This window comes from Nanorana parkeri, unplaced genomic scaffold (assembly GCF_000935625.1).
Source record: "Nanorana parkeri isolate BGI_ZX_2015 unplaced genomic scaffold, ASM93562v1 scaffold219, whole genome shotgun sequence".
NCBI lineage: Eukaryota > Metazoa > Chordata > Amphibia > Anura > Dicroglossidae > Nanorana > Nanorana parkeri.
Window position 1 is genome coordinate 983,939 of NW_017306487.1, and position 24,445 is coordinate 1,008,383.

A 24,445-nucleotide genomic window follows, 5' to 3' on the forward strand; every position below is an offset into this window, starting at 1 on the left:
CATAATGTATAATACATTAGGGTAGACTACAAAAACTAAAAGATTAAATGTGTGAACTGAGAGATAGTCCAAAATGAAAATAACGCTCTGGGACTTTCGATTTTAATCTGCCGCCACTGTAACTTTCAAAAAAATCAATACATTAAGGCAACCTTGAGGTGTTCTGTACAGCATTCCCCACAGAAATGTCATTTTTTGTGTCTGTGATTGGCTCACTAATTTTCGCAGAAGCCTAACATTTTACTTGTGTCTAGTGCAGACATCAGATAAGGTTTAACTACTAAAGGGATGGAGACACTGCAACTTTCCTCAACATTGAGATTTGATTAGGTGGTTAAATTGCATGCAGACCCTCACATCCAGGAATCAGTCTGGAAGGGAGCAATTAGCTCAGAACAGAAAAAAGTAAGACACAGTTTGTTAAAATCCTTGCAATATACAAAAATCACCCAAAAATGGGGTTACACTTTAGAGTTGAGAAACAAGTACTTTTTAAGCTTTCCTGTTTAATATACACATGTTACTCATCCTTCTGAGTATGTCCCTTGTCTATATTTATAATACTTTCAATAAATAATTTAAACTAAAGGTTTTGGTAGAAGATGGCAGTACATGGGCAATTTAAAAGAAAAAAGGTGCAGCATCAGGGACAGGACAGCCCTGAGTCCATACAGAGATTCAATTATGGCGCTGGAGGAAGCAAGCAATGGACTACAAGTGGGGTTATGTCACTGCACTTGCTTCATGGTGGTCTATGAGTCTGTCTGCCACAGCAGTAGAAGATGGCAGGAGAGGGGCAATTTAAAAAAAAACGTGCAGCATCAGAGACATGACATTTCTTCACATTTAATTTCATATTTCATATACCAATAATAATGATTGTTATCTGCCACTGCAATCATTGAGCTCACGATAGACAAAAAAAAACACATGACTGAAAATCACATTATATACCAATAATAATGATTGGAATCTGCCGCTGCAATCATTGAGCTCACAATAGACAAAAATAACCACATGACTGAGAAATAACATATGTTACAGTTTAGTGAATCGAACCGTTATTCAGTAAAACACTGAAAAGAATGCAATGTTTAAGATGCCAGTAAAATAAATGCTAAAAAATTACCCCAGCAATAGAAGGCTCCTAATTGTTACCTCTCTAGCCGGAGGCGAGTCCTAACTTCGCTCTCTACAAGAGCTATGGTGGCTGAAGAATCTTCAGAATCCAATACACTTCGAGATGTGTCAGATGGCAGGTCTCCTGCTGTGCTTTGGGGGTCCTCCCTATGGCCCCCCCATCACCACTGCTTAACTTCCCTATGGTACCTGTGTATGCACCCTGTGACAGTAACACTTGTACCCCGGCTGGATACGCCGTCGGAGCTAGCTCCCCGTGCACTGGAACTAACTAGCAAGTTGTTATAGCAGAAACATTAGCCTAAACATCAGACAGAACCAAAGTTAGGGTAAAACAAGAACTACGAATCTCTGCCTGCACACCATAATCTCTCTCAGTTGCATACATTCACCCAGTCACTGGTTGGGATACAGTGCAGGGGAGCAAACATGAGAACACTTTCTTAAGCAATAACACACACTTTATAGCTCACAGATACCACCTCCCTTAGGTAAGATTACAATACTTTGATTAAATTAACTTTTCTGGGAAATAGCTGAAAAGGTTAACGATAAAGGGATTATCAAATAAGGTTACCGATAAAATGATTATCAAGGTGATCTTGTCAGCAGGCTGATGAGATAGAAAAATGTAGTTATCCCAGCAGGAGCCTATTGTTTGGGGGAAGCAGCTCAGACTTAGTGGTTCCAGCAGAACATGGCACGCAAAATGTCTGGCCAAGAGTCCGTGTTCCAGCTGGTGTGTATAGTGCTAAATAAGCCCTATGGGAGTTCCATAGCGGACTTCAGATATTAGGTCCGGGACAAGATGCAGTACTAGCCCGAAAGGCAATTTAAAACCTTAATCCAGGCCAGGGTCCACAGTAAGTGGGAAGGAGGCTGGCCTACAGTTCCCTCCAAGTGCCCTGGGCATGGAGGGTTCCGTTGCACACCCTACATAGCAAAGAAACAAAGTTGCAAGGACTTGTAGCCAACTAGGAAGGTGTACAACAAGAGCAACAAAATTAAAATTAAAAAAAACTTTCCCAATGTTTAATCCTGTTAACTAGCAAAAAGATGTGAAAGCACATTCAATATTTCAGTAAGCTACACAAGTATCAGCTAACGTACATCTGCAAATATATTTTTTTTTTCTAGGTTATCCAGCGGATTAAATTAATCCCTGACTTACATCACAGGGTGTGATTTGAAACTAGCAGACCATAAACATTTATACATTTACCGTATACATAACTATACAAAACATAAAAATGTATAAGAGTTGTCATGTAAGAGTGAACGCTACAATTATCTTTGGAACATTCTTTCGCGGCCATGAACGCAGAGTTGTAGCCAGATGTGATTTCGTCTTCAACTGTGTTTTTATCTAAGCCTATCCTGTGATAGGAGTTGTATTCTAGTATGAGATCATAGTATTAGGTATTTACTTCCTTCTGTCAAATCGCTTCCATTATGAATAAATTCAGTTACATGGGTAGGAGAAAACTATGGTCTGTTATTATATTTTAACATGAACCTGTATTTTGCCCTTGCAGGGGAACAGATTTATTGTGTAATAGCTCTGCTGCTGCTGTTTATCGTCTATATGTTCCTCAGCTGCCCTCTTTAGCTGACGCAGTCCCTAGAATAACCAGGTATTTGTGGGTCAAATGAACTGATTTTCCCAACATGACCAAGAATCATTCATGACAGGCTGTTGTTAACAAGAGATGTTATGAAGGTGATCAATCCCAAAGAACTGTGGGCAGTGAAAATGCTGTCATGTCTGTGTAAAATCGTCTACATCAATAAAACATATAACTGGATTTTGTAGAACCTTTTAGAATTTTAGAAAATTCATTGAATTTTCATATTTTTTTAGTGTTAGGATTTTAATGATGGTTTCCAAGAACCACCTACACTCCTTATGGTCTGCAACCTTCCAATGGTGGTGGTGCTCTGATGATCACACGGATGGCACCGTGCAAAGCTCAGAATAGTCTCAACAGGTCACCGGCACACACACACACAGATGAATTCAATATCTCATGGATATGTTTATTGAAGAATGTCACGGCATGTCATTAGAAGCTGAAGCTAACTTCAGCTTCTAATGACATGCCGTGACATTCTTCAATAAACATATCCATGAGAAATTGAATTCATCTGTGTGTGTGTGCCGGTGACCTCTTGAGACTATTGTGGGATTTTAATGATGGTTTACATCTTGTCCATTTAGTGAATTTTATTTTTTTAGATTGGATTTAAAAAAAGTCATCTCTTATATGAGTAGACTAAACAATCACTTGTATTGGTAACAATAATCTGGAGAGAATGATGTCCTAACTTCCAGAAAGTTTGAAAATCTTGATGGATATCTTCCATTCATTCGTTTTTAGGAATCATATTATAATCCAGTATGTTATGTTATTGAAACGTCACTGAATTGTACAAAAATCTAATTCTTGTATAGTCAGCTTTATAGCCATGTGGCCCAGTGTATATATTTCTTACAAACTCCAAGTAACATACACATTTATGAATTGCCTACTTTGGCTCTGACATTGCTAAGTGTCTGATGGCCATCCTTTAGATTTCCTCCAGTGGTGTAAATAAAAATTACAGAGCCCCATGGCAGAATTTTGATGGGACCCCCATCAGTGGCAGTTACCCTGTGATGTGCCCCTATTCATACCACTTGATCATTGGTAGTAAAAAGTGTGTGGCATACATAGCACCCCTATGTACACACCCTTAAATTGACTTATGCCATTCTTCTTGCTGTTGCATCTAATAGTACCTGTGCATAGAGACTGTTGTAAGCTCCTTACTTTACTCTCTCCTGCCACAGTTCTCTAACACTCCCTAGATAGCAGCTGTGAAACTCTGTAAAGAATAAACTTTATCTTCAGATGTGTGCCTGGATACAGTGACAACAGTGGATGATGAATAGGGATGAGCCGAACACCCCCGTGTTCGGTTCGTATTCGAACATTGGAACGGCCTAAATGTTCGAGTACGAACTCGAACTCAATGCAAGTGTATGGGGGTCGAATGTTTGACCCCCATACAGCTGCCAGTACATGTAGGAAAACTGTGGCTGCAGCGGCCTATGTCCCTTCAAATCACCGCTGCTCTCCGCGCCTGTGTTGGCGGAGACAGCGGGGACACAGACCGCTGCATGCCTTCGCTGCCCCCCTTACCTCCGCTGCTGTCCCGGCCTCCGATACCCTGGTCCGTCCTCTACTGTTCCGGCCTCCGGTCCCCTAGTCTGTCTGCGTCTTCTCTGGTCCGGCCGCGGCTCCTGTGCCCCGCCCTCCTGCATCCTCTTCATTGCAGGCTGGGAGTCATACCCAGCCTGCTATTGGATATTGTAAAATGCAATAGCAAGCTGGCTATTGCACCCGCCGACTGCCTGCTGTCAATCATCATGGGGGGACCTGATAGAGAACTTTCTCCTACAGGCCCCTCCTCCGCTGAGCCCTGATTGGGCAAAGTCTTGCAGGTCAGGTGCAAGACTTTAACAAATCAGAGCTTCAGTGGGCATTTTGCATTATGGAATGTCCGCGGTCGAACAAACCGCAAACATCCCATAAAGTACGGCGTTTGGCGAGCGCTCGAACTGCCGATGTTTGATTCAAACTCATGTTAGAATCGAACACTCGGCCCATCCATTCTCATGAACTGCTTCTGTGCTAAAACTGTTCCCCATACAAAGGAGAGGAGCTTTACTGTTGGACAAAAGTAATCCAGCTTGGGCAGGTGGATCAATGTTTAAAGGAGAACTATGAGATGAGTGATTTCCACTCGCCTCATAGTTCTAGCCGACCTGTGACAATGAGACTGTCACAGGTCGGCTCAGTAGATCGGGAGGTGAGCGAACACATACCGGATTTGCTCACCTCTCGATGCTGTCACGGCTCTCTGCCGTGACAGGGGGAGGGGCTGGATTCCCCTCTCCCCACACCGATCTGCCAGCGCTGACTGGCGGAACGGACGGGGGAGGGGGCGGGTACAGCTGGCTCTGCCTGTAGATAGGCAGAGCCAGCTGTCACTCACACAGCTCGGCAGATCTCGACTTCGATGTCGGGATCCGCTCCGGCGTCGGCGTTTCAGTATACTGAGAGCTGTAGCTCGCGGTATACTGAGCTTAGCGTAACGGGAGGACGTTAGTTTGTGTCCTCCCGTTACCCTAAGGAGAACTATGCGGAAAAACACTGACCCCATAGTTCTCCTTTAAAGTCTCAGCATATACTATCCTGTTATAACATCAGCATTATAATTGGAATACATACTAGAGTTGTTTTTGACAACTGCCTTCTGTTAGCTCATCACTTTTAACAACTTCTTGAATTCCCAGAGTGCTTTGCATCTCTTTCCCTGCTGCTTGATGTGATGTAACATCAATTTCTCAAGACTTTATATACCATCATGCATTGTTTCCAGCAATCGATGATGATGTTGTGGAAAGTTCAGACAATGAACTGTAGTTCAGAAGGCAGGCATAGTTAGAGTGGTGACACACAGAAGTGCATATTCACAAGGCTGAGTGAAATTGTGTCACTGCATTGAGGAAGTACATCCTATGGACATCTTCAGTAAGTAGGTTTACAAACTTCTAGATCAATATGATTATTAGGAGTGAGATATAACTTATGGAAATTCAATATAGAAATACATTTTTATTTTTAGTTTCTGATCTCGATCCCTTTAGTTGATGGGTGGGAAAATTTACACTTCTCATCCTTGGAACCGACAATTTTACAATCCTTTTTAGACATAAATCTTGCCTCAGGGGCCCTCAAGCAGCCATGCGTGCTGTAGTTACACCCTCCATTCTCTCATACTGTCCTGCTGACACTACTCAACTTTCGAATTTAAGTAGCAGATGGTATTCGCATTCTCAGTCACTAAATATTTATATAAAGCTGAGAGAGAAATTTAAAGGAAACCTATTCTGAGAACAATACAGATCTGTTGATGCAAATGCCTTTAATACTTTCTCTGTCACTGATCAGGAGCAAGCATGCCGATTAGCATGCCGATTAGGAAGTCAGACTAAAGTAACAGCTCCAAATTTGCCTATTTTTTCCAGTACGGTTATGACAACAAAAACTAGCAATTTCAAAAAAAGATATCAGCAATGTCGGCCTCCATCTTCTCTCAGTAAAGTCCTTTAATAAGTTTCCTAAAGTATATGAAATATCAATAAAGGCATATTCCACATTTGCAAAACAATAATGATGCACCCACTTAAACAAAATACAAATTGTGCATGTATTATTTTTCGCATTGAAGCCTGCAAAGCATTGCAACTATGGTCAGTGAATCAAGGGTGCAAAGCACGGGCTCCTGCAGTCTTCGCCCCCAGCCCCAAGTCAATACAGAGGTTTGGGCCTTCAGTAATAGGGCTGGGGGAAGCAATCAATGGACTACAATTAGGCTGATGTCACTGCACTTGTGCTCCACTGAGGTCTACAAGTCCCTCTGCCGCAGTTTTCCATTCACCAATCAGTGTGAACAGAGAACAGACCTGTGAATGGATGACGCAGCTGTGCAGGCGGAGCCATTCACAGCCGCACCAAAATAAAAAAAATACAATATGCTGCTGGGAAGAACACCCTGAAATTCAGGTGAGGGTGGTGGTGTTGCTGGATATGTGTTTAGCTGAAGCACTGAGATCTTGAGGAATGCTGAATTAAGTTTGACTTGCTTAGAAGGACATTACATCTGATTACATAGTTACATAGTTTTTGAGGTTGAATAAAGACATAAGTCCATCAAGTCCAACCTATTGCGTGTATGCATTTATGAGCTGGTGTGTGCATGTATATGTGTCCATGTGTGATTTTCTCTTAGCAATACCTGTACCCCTGTATATTAGGGTCTCCCAGGAACTCGTCCAGGAGTCTCTTGAACGATTCCACATTCTTAGCTGAAATCACTTCCTGTGGCAGCGAGTTCCAGACCTTAACCGCTCTAACTGTTTAGAACCCCCTGCGCCCTGTGTGGTGACATACAGCTTTATAAAGCATACGGAGGGAACTTCCTGTGTATATCATAGATAAACATGCACACAAAGACTAGCATGGACTAGCATTGCACTACACTGCCATCTACAGCTTAAAAGATATAACAGTAGAATGTCAGTAATATGCTGTTGTATTTCCAACTCCCCTTCTCAACGGAAAATGCGTTACTATATGACATTTAGCTTCTCTGAAAGGAAACTGTGATAATCCTTTGGCAATGGCTTGGTGAGTGCATCTGCAGTCATTTCTTATTTTGCTGCCTTTCTCCATTTATTGGCTTCGCGTTTTGATGTTGGTTCGTGTATGCTATGTGTCTTAGCAGTATATGACAGCTTGCGGGGTGGTATTCCCTTTGTTGCCAGAGCAGATCTTCTAATTTCAGGTTGTTAAGCAGAATTTAACATGGAATTTGACTTATCCATTGTAAATTCCACCTCTTGTTGTGACTCCTGTGCGACCTCACTTTGCTCAGCTTCCTTTGCTGGTTCACTGGGCGAATTCACTTCGCAACTTACCAGGATCATTGTTTCTGGTGATGGCTTCTCATCGAAATAAAGGCTGCAACTTATTGTCTTTGTTCACTTTGTTCACTATAGCACATCAGAATACCTTAAATGGCTGTGTTCTCCAACTTGGATCACTTCTCCTTTGGAATATAGGTGTAAGCTTTACATCCAAACACTCTAATGTGCCCTAGGCTAGGCTTAGATCAATGCCACATTTCAAATGGGGTGCTTTTAATGGCTTTTGATGGTAATCTGTTCTGTAGGTATGTTGCAGTCATGACTGCTTCTCCATAATACATCTTAGGGTATGTTGGCATCTGACAGCATGCTTTCTATTCGAAAGTGCGATTTTTCCGCTCCGCTAAACTATTGTGTTTAGGAGTGTATGGTATGGTGGTCTGGTGTACTGTACGTTGTTTATTCAGATATCATTCCACTTCCTTACTGATGTATTCTCCTTCGTTGTCAGTGCGTATAATTCCTGGTTTCTGTTGGAATTTGTTGCTGGACATGGCTACAAACTGTTTAACTTTTTCTGATGTTTTATTCTTGTGCTTCATCAGATAAGTTGTTATGTACCCGGAATAATTATCAATGAAAGTCAGTAGATATCTGTTCCTTCCTGATGTGGGAGTTTTCATCGGTCCGCACTTGTCGCTGTGTATGAGCTCCATGGGGAGGGTGGTCTTTCTTTGAGTGGCCTGTGGAAGTGGGGTACATGTGGCCTTTGCTTCCATACAGCATTTGCATGTTAGGCCAGATTCACACATGTGCGATCCGTGACCACGCGGCAATCGTGCACGATACCATGCGGATTTCCGTGTGGTCACGGATTTGCCTACCAGCGTCGATCGTGCTGGCTGTGCCATTATTTTCTAATGGCAGCCCGGTCGGCCGGGTGGATCGCTTGGTTTCCAGCCGCGATTCTGCCCACGGCTAAAACAGCCGTGCGTCGTAATGTCACAAAAAAAGATGCATGTACCTTTTTTCTGTGATTGCTGCACGACAATCGCCGTGTGCAATTGTGGACGATCGCACGGTCACGGGACGCGCGTCCCGGATCGGCCAGGTCTGCACCAGACCTAATGAGCATTCAGCAGAGCAGTACGGTTATATCTTCTGATAAGCCTCTCTTTATAATGTCTGTTTTGGTGCCCTAGTCGTCTGTGCCATAGGTGGATACATTTGTTGTGTGGAATATGAGTGGTTGTCTTGACTTGTTCATCTGCAGTGATCAGTCTGTACAGATGTTCATCTAATTTTTCTTTTGCGCGCATTTGCTTATTGTTTCAGATTGTACATTTAATCACCTCGGAATTGAGCTATGAGACCGTTATTAGCAAGGGTTTTCACTGATAGAAGGCTTCCTTCTAGGTCTGGGACATACAGTACATTTTTCACGAGCATACTCATCTGGTCCCCTGACAGTGTGATGCAGTTTAAGAATCCTTATCCATTACCTTCTGCAGTTATAGGTTTTCAGTTTGCTAGGAAATCTTTTCCTTTGCACTGAAATCAATTTCTGTGAAAAATGTCTCATCATGAGCCTGAGTAAATACACCATCCGTGTGGTATACTGTTCTGAGTCACTTTAAAGGTAGCGCTCCATGATGTGCCTGTAGTGTCCTTTGTGGCTGCCTTAGCTCTTTTTCTTGTAGGTGCTTTTCACTTTTTATGCTCGGCTTTCCAGATTGAACAGTCTTTGCGCTCTCATGCACCTTAAGGGCTTTCTTGTTTTCTTCATTGTCCATATTTTATTTCCTTCTGTCATATTCAACAATTAAATTTTCCTTTGGCATATTCTAGTGTTAGTTCCTGCTCGGGTCTGGTTTCTAGAGCGTTAATAAGAGCACTGTATAACTCTGGAAGTATGCATAGCAGTAATGCCACCAGTTGGTTATCTTTAATTTCCTTTCCACTTGTGTGTAGCTGTTCTATGGCGTTCACATTTTCACACATTTCCTGGCCTTTTAGCCTCATATTATATAGCTTGCATAGCAGATATAGTTTACTGTTTAGGTTTTAACGCTCATGCAGTTTTTGTAATGCAGTCCACAAACCTTTAGTTGTATTTTCTTTTCTGATGTGGATGCGCTGGTCGCCTTCCACTAGCAGACTTATTATTGCTTTTGCTTGCCTGTTCTTGTCCCATTCTTCCACAGGTCCATTAGTGGGTCTGTACTCATTACTTGCCACAAGTCATCTTTGCTTAGCAGCATCTCAAGCTTGAACTTCCATAGCTGGTAATTTCTATTGAGCCTTGCGATTGCAAACTTCATATCTAAACTGCTTGCCACTTTTTAGTAGCTTGGATGCGGCTCTTGTTGACTTGCAGTGTTCTGTTTTGTGTCTGGGCCCATAACCTGTTGGTTTTGTGTTTAGATGAAGCACCATATTTGACCATGTTTCATGTTGCATCTTAAATATGGGTGTAACAAAAACATGGTCAGAAAGGTGGACTTAGCGTTTATTTTATTTAGCAATTCATCTATCTGTAAGGGCTTGTTCACACCAAGCGCGGAGCAGATCCGGACCAGAGCAGGTGCAGACCGGATCAACACTGCGTCCAATGTATTCCTATGGTATTTTGACCTCCAGTTCACATCGCAGCGTGCGGATCCAGACCAGATCCAGACCGGATGAAAAAAATGCGGCAAGCCCTATTTTACCTGCTCTGGATCTGGTCTGGAACGCATCAAAAACGCATCAAAAACGCATGCAAGTGCCTGAAAGTCCATGTTAACATGTCAAACTTAAAAAAACTTTACCAAAACCGGCCCTAAACGCATCCAAAACGTGTCTAAAACGCGGCACAACCCACTACACTGCGTGTGCAGAAACCTGATCGGATCTGGTCTGCATTTGGTGTGAACAAGGCCTAACTGGCAGGTTATGCTTTATTGCATAACATAATTAACGCAAATCAGCAAATACCTGTATTCGAAATGCTCTGTAAAACACAACTCAGGTTGAAAGGTGCCATGCATGTGTAGATTAGATAGCACTAATAGACATTTTGAGTAAAACATGGCAAAGTGCAATGACGGAAGGCAACAAATCAGATCTCTGTTTACAGGAGTTAAATATGCTTCCTTTTCATAAAACCACTTTGTGTTGTGTGCGTGACTTCACGTATTGGATGTAGTTTCCCCTACTATAAATTTAAACAAAGATTTCAAATTTGACATGGCTTTCCTTTAACCTTCCTCCCCACCCATAGGCCATCCATTGCACCAAGACAAATAATGATATGAAAGAGACAGTTAATAGCTTGAGTTCATACTTGGATTAATGTGTTGTTTGGAATCAAAACTCCTTAGTGTCTTTTGGAAGTGTTGGAATGTTTATACTCTAAATAATCTAAAAGATTTGCCCAGCTGGTGAATAACACACAGTTATTAAGTAAGTGTCCTGGATTAATGGTTATGTGTTACTTTAAACACAGAGGGTCTGATTAATAAAAACTGGGAGAATAGGAGCTGTGTTTCTTCAATAATATACATATGCTGTCAAAATCTGTGACCATGTATACCCCTTTTTATTTTGTCTATCTATTCCAGCAGCTATTTTGAATATCCTTCAGTAAATTTTTTGAAATTGTAAATGCAAAACTATACTTTATATATTTGTGAAGGATTTTATTTAAAAGGGAAAAATGTGTGTACTAATAAGTTTCACATTGTAATCTTTCTAACATATAGTATATTTTACTGGCCTATGCTGTATCAGTAAATTTATTGTATTCAGTATTGGCAGTTTTTTCCCCAGTATTGATGACTTTTTGATGTTTGATGTTTAGGCATTCATATTTAATAAAACAATACATGGAAAGGCTTTTATTTAAAAGCAAAATGTGTGTAATTCAAATTTTACATTGTGTCCTTTCTAAAATTATAGTATATTTTACTGGCCTATGCTTTTTTTTTTTTTTAATAATGTATTGTGTTTGGCCAGCATTTTTTTTTCAAATATTGATGACTGTTTGAAGTTTGGTGTTTTAGTCATTTATATATAAAAAATACTTGTAAAGGCTTTTATCTAAAAAAGAAAAATATGTGCACTTCAAATTTTACACTGTATTCTTTCTAACTTATAGTATATTTCACTGGCCTATGCTGTATTAATTATTAAAGTATATTCAGTGTGGGCAGCATTTTTTTCATGAATTGATGACTTCTTAAGTTTTCATGTTTGGGAATCTGTGTAATGAAAAAAAATACTTGTAAAGGCTTTTATTTAAAAGAAAAAAAGTACTTAAAATGTTACACTCTATTCTTTCTAGCATTTAGTATATTTTACAGGCCTGTGTTAATTTAATTTTAATATATGTTACTTAATTTGGCGTATTCAGTGTTGGCAGCATTTGTTTTCCAGTATTGATGACTTTTTGAAGTCGGTATTAGTTCGGTTTAGTCACACTTTAGTGTAATTTATCAGAGGATCCAGGATAGAAAATAACATGACTTTCCTTTTCTTCCATCACAATTGCCAGTAACATCTCTTTCCAAATATATTCCCCTAGCTACATCCAGCTGTTTTCAAAGATGTGCATGCTGGGCAGTGTGATTGACCAATGGAATCACACAGAGAAGAAAAATAATTCTGCCATGCTGACATGACAGCCAGCAAACCAGATAAACGTCCCATGAGAACCACACCCAGATAGTAACTTCTGATGAATTATTTTCATGCTATCCCTCAGAAGTCACTGCACCCATTTTTAAAACATTTTTTGGATAACACTGTACCCATAATGCTTCCAAAACATTATTCTATGTGCCCAGAACACCATTGTAAATTGGTCGCCAAGCCTGTTTTCCCCGGCTATATGCAAAATGCAACGGGGCATGTTGCACAAACCCGTTGTATTACATTTTGCATGCTAAAGGTGACCAAAGGCTCAGTTCACAAAGTCAACACACCAGGGAAAAGATCCCTATTTTTAATTTTTTTTTAAGTAACAGTTATTTTCTGCTGAGTCTGATTAAATTTGGAACTTACCACCACATGGCAAAAAAATAGATCTTTATCCTTGTGTGAAATTACCTATAAATATTAACATTACATATGATAGGTAAAACTGCAATAACCAACACTGTGCAAGTACTTACATCTGATGTGCAATTTGTTAGCAGCTTAACTCAATAATCAACAACCATCAAAATATATGCAAAAAAAGGACACTTAAAGGAGAACTATGGGGTAAGTGTTTTTCCCCTTAGTTCTCCTAAGGATCACGGGAGGACACAAACTAGCTGACCCAAAGCTCAGTATACCGCGAGCTACAGGGAGGAAGGGAATCCCTGCAGGGAGCCGTGAGTGACAGTCACGGCTCTCTGCACGGACATGATCGAGAAGTGAGCGAGCGACGGAATGTGCTCGCTTACTTCCCGATCTATTGAGCCGACGTGTGACAGTTTCATTGTCACACGTCAGCTCGAACTATGAGGATGAGTGTAAATCACTCACCTCATAGTTCTCCTTTAGCAGAAACAAAATGAAAATAACAGTGATCAAACTATATTCATATAAAGGAAATCCTTATATTATCAATGCCTGCAAAAAAAACACATATAGATCTCGTCCAAAATCCAAAATGTCACTCAAAGACAAAAATAAAACTCCACAAAGTGTTATCAAGCATTTATTCCAAGAATAAAATACAATGGCATTGAGCCAACTCCATTTTATAAAGTGCATATGTTGCACTAACCATTTAAGAGTATACAGATAAGGACGTGTTACCAGAGACCCGCATTGTTTGCTGATGACATCATCACACTGCACGCTGGCCACTAATGCTCTGCTGATCTGTTGGGTATGGTGAACACTGTGGGTCTCTGCTAACCCGGCCCTATCCATATGTTCTTAAATGTTTAGTGCAACATATACAAATGACTGACATATTTAAAATGTCAGTAATTTTTTGGGCATTGTATTTTATTGCTGAAAGGCACATTATTATTATTATACAGGATTTATATAGCGCCAACAGTTTGTGCATCGCTTTACAATATAAGGAAGACATTACAATACAATTCAAGATAAGATGGTAAGAAGGGTTCCTGCCCGTGAGGGCTTACAATCTTAAAGGGAGGAGCAAGTGATACATGAGGAGGGAGCTGTGTGGGGATGAATTGTTTGAGAAAGTGATAGTTCGGTGCCAGTTTGAGGTGGGATAGGCTTCCTTGAAGAGATGAGTCTTAAGGGATCGCCTTAAGGCAGTCAGAGTGGGAGATAGACGGACAGGTTGGGGTAGAGAGTTCCATAGGATGGGAGAGGCTCTAGTAAAGTCCTGAAGGCAAGCATGGGAGGAGTTGATGAGGGAGCTGGAAAGCAGAAGGTCATTTGAAGAGCGGAGGGGACGGTTAGAGTGACATTATGACTTAACTATAGTTTGAAAGTCATACCTTCCGGCGAATGTGTTAGGGTTCCTCAGGAAAGTTACACTGAGCAGACTTGAACCCTCAGTCTCCTGGTAGGACTTTCTCTTAAAGGTTTCCCAGGATTCGATCATGCTGTCAGCTTCAGACAAGTACTTGGGAATAAAGAGTTACACCAAGTTGTGTATTCACTATATATTCAAAGGTTTATTGTTAAAACAAAAGATTATATGGACAGTGAAAGGGGCGATGGTGGAGCATAAACCAATGGAAAGACATACCCGTATTCAAAAAGAATACTAAAATGGACCATAGAACAGCTACAAAGAAAGAAATTACCTGGACAGTTTCAAGGTCTTATGTTTCTTTCACAAAGATAAGAAAAAGTTAATTTGGCCAGGAATGCAGTTTTATCATTTTGGAAACAACTAAACTACTTTCTGTAGAAAACACAATTTTCTCTTGTTCAAACATTAACTATGTGTATCCCAAAAGCAGGCAAATAAGGTCATTTTGCCCTTTCAGAGTGTGGTTTTCAAAGGTGGAGGGATTCACAAGGTGTTGTGTGACACGGTTTGGATGTTCCTGTATATGACTAGCCATTCATGTATAGATAAATCACTTGATCCCCTATCCACACTAAACAGCATGGATGGAGGAATCTTCCCTGCAGGTTATTGTACTCAGACAGTCAGCACCCATTGCTGTCTGAATATCTGAACAGAGACTGCATCTGATAGGGTGCAATCACTGCTGAGCTGACAATGTTCCACCCAGCTCCTTAGATTTTTTTTTTGTGGACTTTTGTGGAGCAAGGTGGTTCTGACAGGGCCACCCATGGCTCAAATTATGGCTGATTTAGCAGTAATTGGCTCATATTCAAGCTGTGTACGACCGTTTTTAAAGCCTTATCACTTTATGTGATGGATGCTGTATATGGATAACAGTACCCAGTATTCATTTCTTTCTCCAGACATTGATGCTATAAGGATTTGTTGTATGTGATTAGTTAAAAACAGTTTGATCACTGTTGTAATTTTGTTTCTGTTAAGCGCTACCTTTATTTGCCTAGATACATATAAACGTTGCATTGGATTCATCGAAGAGAAAAAAGCTAATGTCTGAAATGGAGCAGGAAAGGGAGGCATGCAATCTCCACCTTGACATTTTGGCACCTGATTCATATGATTTTTTTTTAGTAGGTAGAATGTTAGTTTTTGTGGTAGGATTGTTTTTTTATGTAAACTGTCAGAAATAGAAAAGTTTTTTACCACTTGGCTTGGTAGTGCTGCTCTCATATTACAGTAAAACTGCAAGACATTACTGTTTGTGAGTCAATATGTGTGTGTGTGTGTTTTATTGTTTGTGTGTATAAAAATGAAAGACACAAACAATAAAAAAAGTTTCCTTGATGCATGGCCGTATCAAGGCTTCTCAGTAACATTCAGTTTTACTCTAATCAATGAGAGACCCAACAGTGGGACATACACTATATTGCCAAAAGTATTGGGACGCCTGCCTTTACATGCACATTAACTTAAATGGCATCCCAGTCTTAGTCCATAGTGTTCAATATTGAGTTGCCACTATAACAGCTTCAACTCTTCTAGGAAGGCGTCCACAAGGTTTAGGAGTGTGTCTATTGGAACTTTTGACCATTTTTCCAGAAGCCCATTTGTGAGGTCAGGTACTGATGTTGGAGGAGAAGGCCTGGCTTGCAGTCTCCGCTCTAATTCATCCCAAAGGTGTTCTATCGGGTTGAACTTTATTGTTGCACATTATTGTATTAGAAATACAATGGTGAGTTGTTGCCTCAGTGGTCTCCAGGTGTAACCTCTCCCCCTTTTTTAGGTAATAACCTTTAGCAACAACACACAGAGAAATGGGGTTTCTTTGAGAGGTATAACACCAACACCTGACTTGTTCGATATAAACATTATATTTATTTTACATATAATAAAACACATGTATACATTTCATGAAATAGAATCTTGGTTCAATCTCATCCTAAATACATTAAAACAGTTGCATCCTAATTCCAAATCATTATTGTTCATACGTATTCATTTGGGAAATCCATATATCCAGTCCCTACGCGTTTCACATATTGCTTCCTCAGGGGAGCATGGATTTGTCTAATAGGAAATTTTGAGTTTTAGATTAGTTCATCTAGGTAGCGCAACATGTAAATCCATTTTGAAGTCTAAACACCGAAGTAAACCGTGCTCATGGCAGCTCCGCCGGACAGAGGGACACCCATCACCAACATCACCCCCATAACCCAAACACCTCTCACTTACCACCCAATGGAATTCCCGGATGCGAATAGGATTCCCCGGATCAAGTGTGGACAGGGATCGGAATCCCGACGTCACCACTCCGTCCAGGGGTCAATTTGGGGGCCCTGGGGCCACAAGAGAGGGTGCTTGCGGAACGAACAGTTTGTGGAGAGCCACCTGTGCTGAGGAATTAGTTGGGCTATTATATTTCTCTGTAGGATACCATACCTCCTATCGTGTATGTTTATATTCACATATATGTATTTATGTGTATCCCTACTTGTAAGTACTATGTGGATAATTAATCCAAGATAACCTCCTTTATGTTCTCCCGTCTGACCGTGTGTCTTCCATGTTATCTAACCCTTTGTGAGTCCAGTGCTATGTTTTAGTGGTCCTGTGTCAAAATGTTCGGACTTAAGTCATTGTAGTAAACAACCCTTGTGAACATAAGAGTATGTGCCACAAAAATATATAAAGCAAAACAAAAAATGAAAAATTACAGTGATTATATTGTGTTTGAAAATTCCTGAAGAAAAGGGAGGGGTACCCCCTCCAATATTCCATCCATATCTATTTATGTGTATTGGTGTGAGTGTGTGATGTCACAAGTAATCATAATGGTGAGTTAAGTAGGAATTACTCTTAAGTGGGCAAAACATATATCCACTTCGCAGTGACATGTTTGTTTAATTCTTCATTTTTTTGTGAAACCAGCTTTTTTTATATATATATAAAAGAAAAGCGATATCTAATAATTGCTCCCCAATAAAGTGCCCATCGTTTATATCCCCATAATTCTATTACCCTCCCCCTACACACTATGTGGCACTTTATTGGCACACGATGGGCACTTTATTGGGGAGCAATTATTAGATATCTCTTTTCTTTTATATATATAAAAAAGCTCACACCAATACACACAACGATGGGCACTTTATTGGGGAGCAATTATTAGATATCTCTTTTCTTTTATATATATAAAAAAGCTCACACCAATACACACAAATAGATATGGATGGAATATTGGAGGGGGTACATTACCCCTCCCTTTTCTTCAGGAATTTTCAAACACAATATAATCACTGTAATTTTTCATTTTTTATTTTGCTTTATATATTTTTGTGGCACATACTCTTATGTTCACAAGGGTTGTTTACTACAATGACTTAAGTCCGAACATTTTGACACGGGACCACTAAAACATTGCACTGGACTCACAAAGGGTTAAATAACATGGAAGACACACGGTCAGACGGGAGAACATAAAAAAGGTTATCTTGGATTAATTATCCACATAGTACTTACAAGTAGGGATACACATAAATACATATATGTGAATATAAACATACACGATAGGAGGTATGGTATCCTACAGAGAAATATAATAGCCCAACTAATTCCTCAGCACAGGTGGCTCTCCACAAACTGTTCGTTCCGCAAGCACCCTCTCTTGTGGCCCCAGGGCCCCCAAATTGACCCCTGGACGGAGTGGTGACGTCGGGATTCCGATCCCTGTCCACACCTGATCCGGGGAATCCTATTCGCATCCGGGAATTCCATTGGGTGGTAAGTGAGAGGTGTTTGGGTTATGGGGGTGATGTTGGTGATGGGTGTCCCTCTGTCCGGCGGAGCTGCCATGAGCACGGTTTTCTTCGGTGTTTAGACTTCAAAATGGATTTACATGTTGCGCTACCTAGATGAACTAATCTAAAACTCAAAATTTCCTATTAGACAGATCCATGCTCCCCTGAGGAAGCAATATGCGAAACGCGTAGGGACTGGATATATGGATTTCCCAAATGAATACGTATGAACAATAATTATTTGGAATTAGGATGCAACTGTTTTAATGTATTTAGGATGAGATTGAACCAAGATTCTATTTCATGAAAGTATACATGTGTTTTATTATATGTAAAATAAATATCGTTTTTATATCGAACAAGTCAGGTGTTGGTGTTATACCTCTCAAAGAAACCCCATTTCTCTGTGTGTTGTTGCACATTATTGTAGCTGGGTAGCACTGCTTCTGTGAATCACTAGCAGATGCAAAATATCTTATATTGTTGGCCTGAGACCTTTTTAATTACAGATTTGTATATTCTTATAACACAGACCCTTGATGTCTTTGGTTATATTTTCAACCATCAATTTTCACAATTTTGCAGGTGCTGGAAATCCCAATTGTAAAGTGGCAATTGTAATGGGCAAAACAACAAATGCTTCTTCTTCCAGGTATGTTTATTAACCGACTTTATGAATGAGATTAGCCAAATTCAGATCCTTTTTAAAGGATACTTAGCGATGACATGATACCTCTGACACCCAAAACACCTATAAAAAGGTTTAGTAAATTAGGTGAAGTTCTTCTGACTTTCATTTAATTATGTTCATGCAAAAAAAAAAATGTTGTCCTTTTTCCGTGCACGTGATTGGATATTCCGTGCTCAGTAAACCTTCTCCACATTCACTAAGCTAAGGGAAAATCCCTTGCAAACTGAGCAGCCTATTTGCATTAGTAAATCAACCGCAATATTTCCACAGTTGGCCATACACTGGTGGAATCTTGGTGAAGCCCCTAGAAAAGACTAACAATGTATGGCAAGCTTTAATCATACACCTATCACAAGACAAACGTTAGGAAATCAAACACATTTGGGATACGATTGGCAGACCTATTATTATGAGAGAACACTAAGCTCAAAATACAGAAAAATAGACCTAGTTTTACAACCCTGTAATAACATTCATTAAGTAGGCATCAAACATCTCTTTTGATGCAGCAACTAGCAGAACAGATAAATACATGACTGCAAATCAGGGTTATAACTCTTATTGATTTTTAATAAATATGCTCTATATATTTTATAATTGTCCTGAAATTAAGAAGTTTGATTTGTTGCATGTTCCACTGTGACAAATTACTTATGTTAATTGGGTTGTATGGCCTATAATAAGCAACTAACAGCCCATATTAATATGGCTTGCAGTTACTGAGCATTGTTTCTTACCGTTCTTTTAACCTTTTTACCTGAACAAAACTGTATTGTGTTAACTAAAAAACTTAAAATATTCTTTATAATCACAGTTTCAATTTTCACCAAGATAGATGTACAGAGTATTATTGTTATTAGGGTTGCACAGATACCAAGTACAATACTCAGTACAAGTACGAGTACATGTACCGATACTTTTGAGCTCCAAGACTACACTAGAGAAAAATGCAAAAGTTAGGAGGCAGCTGTCATTTGTAAGGAGCACACGGAGCTCCTGGGATTTCTACATCTCTGTTTTAATGTACGATTTTGTTTTTATAAATATAAATAAAGGGATGCACAGATACCAGTTTTACGAGTACTGGTACTTGCCGAGTACTTACAAGTACGAGTACTGATACATTTTTGTTTATTGTCAAGTGACAGTTTTTCTAAAACAATACAGACTAATGATTTCAGGACAGTGGTGGAGTGCCGGAGCTAGATCCCAGCTGCAACCGCTGCAACCCTGGTAGTTCTCATGAAAATGCCAAGTATCTGCACTGGTACTCAAAAAGTATCTGTGCATCCCTAATTGTTATCATATTGAAATATGTTATTTTTTTATTAAGTAGCCACTTTCTACATCAAATAAATGATTGAAAATCATATAAAGCCCAAATCTAGCCAAAACGTTTTCAGTTTTGCATAGACTTGGTAATAGTCAAGTCAAAGTCTTTGAGAAAATGAGAAAAGTGTTTTATCACAGTCTACGGCCCCACTGAGTAGATATATCAGGGCAGAAAGTGAGGGAAAATCTTCCTACTAGGGTCAGAGACCGCAAATAATACCGGACCAAACTCTTTTCTAAGTTGTCCAGAATTTAGAAAGAGTTTTGTGTGTAGTTCAGCAAATGTTAACAAATCTATTACTTCATTTAATGTGACTAAATATCAGGATAATTTGCATCTGTTCCAAATATAATAGAGTTTTTTTTAATCCCCAGATACAAACAACATAGTATGATCATTGTACCCATGGACACCAAAGGTGTTGATCATGTGAGAGCTCTGAAAGTGTTTGGATATGAAGGTAAATGCTTCATTGGCATGATATATAAAGTTCCCATTCAATGTTTAATACATCAAGCTCTAGCTTAGAACTTTTGTATTATGTTGTGAAGTGAAATTAATATTAGGGATGCACCGATATATCGTCCGCCGGAACATATCGGCCGAAAATGGCACTTTTGGCACAATGCCGAAAGTGCCAATTTCCTGCCGATACAGCATCGCATCCCTGGTTTCTTTCCTCCCCGCTGGGCTCTGTTCTGTGTCCCAGCGGAGAGGAGAGAAACTGTGATAGCCGGCCGAGCGCTGCGGGAGGAGAGCGCTGTGAGCGGCCGGCGTCTCCTCCCACACCGCTCAGCCTCCTATCACAGTCCGGCAGATAGGTGTGTGGGCAGAGACAGGCCGCGCTGTCACAGGACCGCTCGATCAGCCTCCTGTGACAGCGTGTCAGAGAGGAGAGTGAGTGCCAACACTCAGTGATCGCTGAGTGTTTGTAGATAATTGAGGACATGGTATGTTGACTATATCCTCAATTATGAATGAATGGGAAGTGATCTACATCACCTCCTGTTCATTCATGATTGTAGTTATAGTAAAAAATACTCTGTCCTTAATGAACAGGAACACTCATAGAGGATTCCTGTTGATTTGTAACAGGGGATACTGAAAAAGAGATTGAGGACACAAAATCCTCTATCTCTTTTTCTATTTTTTAAGGGAAATATCAGGGGTCTGTTTAGAAAAACAAAATTAAAAATAAATATAACAAAATTAAGTTTATAAAAAATTTTTTAAAATATTTAAAAATTTTAAAAAAATTAAAATAAAAAACATTTTCAGTATCGGTTTTGGCCTGACAATTTTTTTTTATTTCGGTTTTAAAATTTCCATTTCGGTGCACCTCTAATTAATATCATTACTGAATTGTATGCATTTGTATGACTGACATCATGATGCCATGACATCAAGTTTCTAGGACGCTGGCTGCAACGCTCAGCAACCAATGAATGAGAAGCTGTCAGAGTCATGCCAACTTTCAGTACACACTCTGAGCATTTGTATGCCAGATCTGAGATCAGTTTTCTAATCTGTAAACTAGCAGTAATTCTTTTTAAATCTGCCGCAGCCATAGCAACAGATTCTGGAAGTTGCAGTATGAAGAAATACTTGAATCTGCCAAAAGTGCCGGGAATAGCTAATGAAACTGGGAACAGGGCTTTTTTTTTAAATTTTGGTGCAGGAGCTTTTAAAGGTCCATACTGCCAGAAAAGTCTTAAGGCTTGATTAAATCCCGCCCCAAAGTATTTAAACCTGTGCTGTAAGGCCATTGCTTCTTTTAATTTAGTCAAAGATAAAATAGGTCTTTTTTAATTAAGAGACTCTGTTACCAACTGTACAAATTTCAGATAAAATCATAGAAAAAAAACACATTTTAAATGCTTACTTGCAGTGTTTGTCTTTTCTATACATGGTTTTTATTTACTTGCAATGTGGGTTTGAATTTGCTAATCAATTTGACTACTCCGGGAAAGTAAATTTCCTGGCACAGCCCCCTCCCTCCTTACACATCATAGCCCTCTTCTTCTGGGAGCATGTAATTACTCTGTGTGCTGACCCAATGTCTCCACCACTCCCTTCACCTCCCTACATTTTATGTAGCTGCCAGAAGAGGAGTGAAGGGGAATACTATAGAGCAGGGGTAGGAAAACTTGGCACTCCAGCTGTGCTGAAACCACAAATTTCACCATGCCTCTGGGAGTCATGGCTGTGGCATTAAGAGTCTTGCCATGCCTTGTGAACTTTTAATTCCACAACAGCTGGTATGCCAACCGCTTTCACAGAGTGTCTGGTTAAGACCACTCTGATTCTGCAGGGAATGTTGGCATCACATCCAGCATTGAGGCACCCAGCAGAAGTCCTAGGCCTTTTAGATGTATGCATAACTAACATGGGATGCAAATTTAATCTTATAGGAAGGTTTTTGTTGAAATTAGTGATCTGGTGACATAGTCTCTTCAGGGTTTTCTTTTAAATTAACTGTCTTTAATAATAAACACTGATTTATGCTTTCAGATACTCATCATGGAGGACATTTAGAAGTACACTTTAATAATGTGCGGGTCCCGGCCTCTAACCTAATCCTAGGTAAGTGAGAACCACTCTGCATATAACGGTCACTTCAGTCAGTGAGAGTCTGTTTCATTACTGTGACTTTCCTATTCAGTGTAATCAGCAAACTGCACTTAGTGAAATGGTGTTCATCTTTTATAAAACTTTATAAAAGATTTTATAAACTTTATAAAATGACTGGTAACCTAATGTTTACCAGTAATTTATGCTATCAGATTAGCAAAGGCCCATTCCATGTCTTTACTTTGAGTCTAGAGAAACTGATGTTAAAAGCTGTATAAACAATTCAGAAAATTTCCCCTTTCCAGACAAGAGGAAACAAGGGCGAGGCTCCAAAGTGTTGGCATTTTAATGATTTCAGTCTGGGTTACACTGTAACAAATATGACAGTAAATTTATAATAGAGTAAAAGCCTTTGAACAATATTCTACATATGAAATATAAACCAACACAGAACCGTATCAAACAAGAACATAACAAAAGAAAGAAATAGTTCCCATTGTATTTTGTATTTTTTGCAAAAGTATTAAAAAAGAAATCATAGAAAACAAACACAATTAAAGACCAAATCTAAATAAACTACCTCCATAGACTTTTGTTTAAAAAAAAAAAAAAGGTTGGGCGTTAGATGTTAGCTGCTATGTCATTTGTAACAAGATTTATCCAGGTCAGCTCTTTACATTTAGTCCACTCACACAAGCAATGCTACACTTTATCAAATGTAATTCAGCAGGGTCAGCACCTAACTTTAAGCTGGATGAACTTTATTCAGTGGGATAAACAAACTTGAAAACTATAGATACAGTCCTTCTTATTCAAGGTTAAATCACCAGTGGAAGCATGATCTATAGCTGTTAAACCTGCATTATATTCTGGGTGTGTGTCACTCTCTCTGTAAAGTTGCACGCACTGGTCGCCCATTTTCTGGACTCCCTAGGAATGGAGAAGTCAGTATAACCAGTCACTGCTCATTAGTACATGACTTCAATAGCGCCACAAATGCCCTTTTATGACAAATTTGACAGTAATTTGAAAAAGCCTAATTATACACAGTACCTTTTCTGATTACATTTTTTATACAACTTTCTTTTCTTCTCTATATTATTAAAGGGAACCAGATTAGGAACACTGGATAATCATTGTACATTTTCTGAAAGTGCACTTATTCTTTAAAAGGAAACCATATTTTTTATTATTATTATTATAATACATGATTTATATAGTGCCAACAGTTTGCGCAGAGCTTTACAATATAAGGAGAACATTAAAGTCACAATACAAGTCAAGACAAGATGGTAAGGAGGGCCCTGCCAGTGAGAGCTTACCATCTAAATGGGAGGGGCAAGTAATACACGAGGAGGTAGCTGTGTGGGGGTGAATTGATTAAGAAAGTGATAGTTCGGTGGTTAGTTTGAGGCGAGATAGGCTTCCCTGAAGAGATGAGTCTATTGGCCCCATTCACACTGAGCGACATGAAAATCGCGCGATTTTATATGAGCGATATTGAGTGACGTGTCACGACTTTTTCCTATTGGGCTGTATGCAATCAGGAGCAAAATCGTTTGAAAAAAGGGTCATGTAGGAGCTACAAGCGATAATGAGCGACGAGATGTGAACAGCTCCATTGAAATGGATTGGAGAAGCTACATAGAGCGATATCGCGTGGAAATATGAGCAATATCGCTGCAAAAATCGCTCGATAAATCGCTCAGTGTGAATGGGGCCTTAGGGATCGCCTACAGACAGACAGAGTAGGAGATAGATGGACAGGCTGAGATAAGACGTTCCAAAGGATGGGAGAGACTCTAGAGAAGTCCTGGAGGTGAGCATGGGAGCAAATGGCGACGCAGCTAGAGAACAGGAGGTCTTGGGAGGGGACGGTTAGGGTAATACTTTGAAATGAGGTTGGAGATATAGCCAGGGGTATAGTTGTGGATAGCTTTGTAAG

General features: G+C 39.8%; 1 protein-coding gene across 1 annotated transcript in view; it reads left to right on the forward strand.

Moving 5' to 3' along the window:
* ACAD11 (acyl-CoA dehydrogenase family member 11) overlaps positions 1–24,445 on the forward strand; it is a 92,342-nt gene that overhangs the window by 50,880 nt on the left and 17,017 nt on the right. The window contains exons 14-16 of the mRNA XM_018555937.1: positions 18,491–18,557; positions 20,304–20,389; positions 22,441–22,512. Of these exons, the coding sequence (XP_018411439.1) occupies positions 18,491–18,557; positions 20,304–20,389; positions 22,441–22,512 (225 nt within the window). The remainder of the gene's footprint in view (positions 1–18,490; positions 18,558–20,303; positions 20,390–22,440; positions 22,513–24,445) is intronic.